General features: G+C 40.8%; 1 gene segment (V, D, J or C); it reads right to left on the bottom strand.

The window, feature by feature from the left end:
• Positions 1-780: 780 nt before the first annotated feature.
• Positions 781-1,267, bottom strand: LOC118575719. The segment is given in 2 exon segments: positions 781-1,091; positions 1,213-1,267. Coding segments are annotated over 2 exon segments (366 nt in total).
• Positions 1,268-2,549: the final 1,282 nt, after the last annotated feature.

Here is a 2,549-nt window from a genome sequence, read left to right as displayed (position 1 = left end):
AACATGGCAGGGATAATTCATCTCCAGCTCTGGGACCCATGCTCCCTGCTGACTCTGGGAGGCAGTGGGTTCATGCCTCTATCCAGCAGCGGGTAACCTGGAAACCTCTTTTTTTTTTTTTTTCTGTACTAGCAAAAGCTAAATCTGCCACACAGTGTGTTGCATGGCTTGGAGAAACATCTGTGTAACTAGGCAGGAATCTGCCATGCTGTAGCTCCAGCCAGCACACTAAAGAATGGTCCACAACCGGGGGACACTTCACTGTATATTGGCTTGCCATGAGCGACATGAACTAGGAAGGTGCTCTTAGCTACACTTATAATCACTGTTTAAGCGCTCTCGGATTTTAGATGGAAATTCTTGCTATCACATCTGGGATTCCCTACCATATAAACACCAGCACTTAGAAACTTATTTTCTATATTTAAATAATGTGTGCTGGAATGTTCACAGGAGCTTCCATTGTTATGTATGAGTTTCAACTGGTGATACAACTCAGACTCCTCACAGGGAATGACTGTGTCCTCGGTTAATGTAGAAAATACTTTGGTATGCTGTAGACAAGAGATGAACAGAAAGAAAGATGGTTATGGCAAAGAGAGGATAGTTAAACTCTCTTTATTCTTCAAAACTACAACACATTTGTTTTAAAAAACCTAATGCCTCTCTGTGAGAAAAATATGAAAAAAAAAAAATGGTTCCAGTGAGTGACTCATGAGGAGTAACAGTTGGGGCAGTCCAGCCTCTCACTTCTGCTTCCACTGAGGTTTATGTTATGGCTTATATCACTGTGGGAGGGAACTCATCATACTGTAGACAGTAATAAGTTGCACTGTCTTCAGATTCCAGGTTGCTGATGGTGAGAGAATAATCTGCCCCAGACCCACTGCCACTGAACCTCGATGGGACCCCATTGTCCAAGTTGGATGCATCATAGATCAGGCGCTTAGGAGCTTTCCCTGGTTTCTGCTGGTACCAGCTTAAATAATTGCTAATGCCCTGACTGGCCCTGCAAGTGATGGTAACTCTGTCACCCAGAGATGCAGACAGGGAAGATGGAGACTGTGTCATCTGGATGTCACATCTGGCACCTAGGAGTGGAGATATAATAAATATCCATATAGTTAAGCATAATAAGAAAAGACAACTCCAAAATTTCAGTCAATAATAATCACAGTGTAACAGCAAAATTCTCATTATACTCATTTTTACCTAGATTCCAGAGCAGCAGGAGCCCGAGGAGCTGAGCAGGGGCCCTCATGTCCATGCTGAGTCCTGACTGCAGTGACAACTGTACAGGCTGTGACTGGTATATGAAGAAGTCCTCAAGACTCTGCAGAGAGTGCATGCAAATCACTGGGAACCAGTTAGGGTGGGCACAGCTGCAAGACTTGCTTATCTCAGTAACTGAGCACAAGTCCTGTGTCCTCAGATGCTGAAGATCAGACCACATCAAAGGCTTCACTTGGTTTTTAAAGTTTTAAAATTATAGATGACATTTTGGAGGTTATTTGAAACCTTGTACTATACCTAAACTCTATTTTAAATAATATATTTGTAAAATGTATTAATGGTAATATAAACAAATATCTGACTGTCAGGGAATATTCAAAAGAGAAGGGATTATTAAATCTTCAACTAATTCAAATAATTCTTATGGGTTAAAAAAATACTATGGCTGGGTAGTAGTCGTGCATGACTTTATTCTCAGCACTTGAGAGGAAAAGGCAAATGGATCTCTGAGATCAAGACCAGCCTACTCTGGAGTGAGTTCCAGAATAGCCAGAGCTATGTAGTGAAACACCATCTCAAAAAAAAAAAAATGTACTCTCCTTGAGAAGTGTTTGTGTGTTTCAAGTAATCATTTTTTTAATTAAAAGAATAAATTACAGAAACCATTTTAATGAATTAAAAGGTAAAATTTAGCAGATTTGGCCATGTTTACTACAGCACAAACAGAGGAAGTGCACAGTATGTGCACATAGAACACTTTGACTGTAGCTGGAAGTTTTCCTGTGTTGTCATGCCTGACCCTGTCGTTCTGCAGCTACTTAGAAAATAATCATTCAGAGGCTTATACTAATTATCAACTTATGGCCTATGGAAGACCTCTTGCTAACTAGCTCTTACAATTTAACTTAACCCTTAACTATTAATCTATGTATCACCACATGTTCTGCAGCTTTACATGTGTCCCATTACATGTTGTTCCTTGGTTGGTGGTTTGGCGTCGCCCCTTACTCTTCTTTCTCTTTTCACTTTCTCCCTGGGACTTTCCCACCTGGCTCCATCCTGCCCTGCCATAGGCCAAGGCAGATTTGTTTACCAAAAAAATCAGAGTGACACATATTCACAGTGTACAGAAAGAAAACCCATAGCACTTTGACCCCAACAACATGTGTTACATGGCCTTCTAACTTCATCTGAAGGTGGAGGTACTTCACACCCACAAAATTATAAGGGTTGCACTCTTTTCTCAGTTTAGGATCCTCCATACTTGGCCACTTTTCTATCATTTGATACTGTTCCCAAAATTCCTCAACAGGAAG

The sequence above is a fragment of the Onychomys torridus genome, unplaced genomic scaffold, assembly GCF_903995425.1.
Source record: "Onychomys torridus unplaced genomic scaffold, mOncTor1.1, whole genome shotgun sequence".
Classification (NCBI taxonomy): Eukaryota; Metazoa; Chordata; class Mammalia; order Rodentia; family Cricetidae; genus Onychomys; species Onychomys torridus.
Note: the sequence above shows the minus strand (reverse complement) of the source record. Positions and strands in the feature narration are given on the sequence as shown.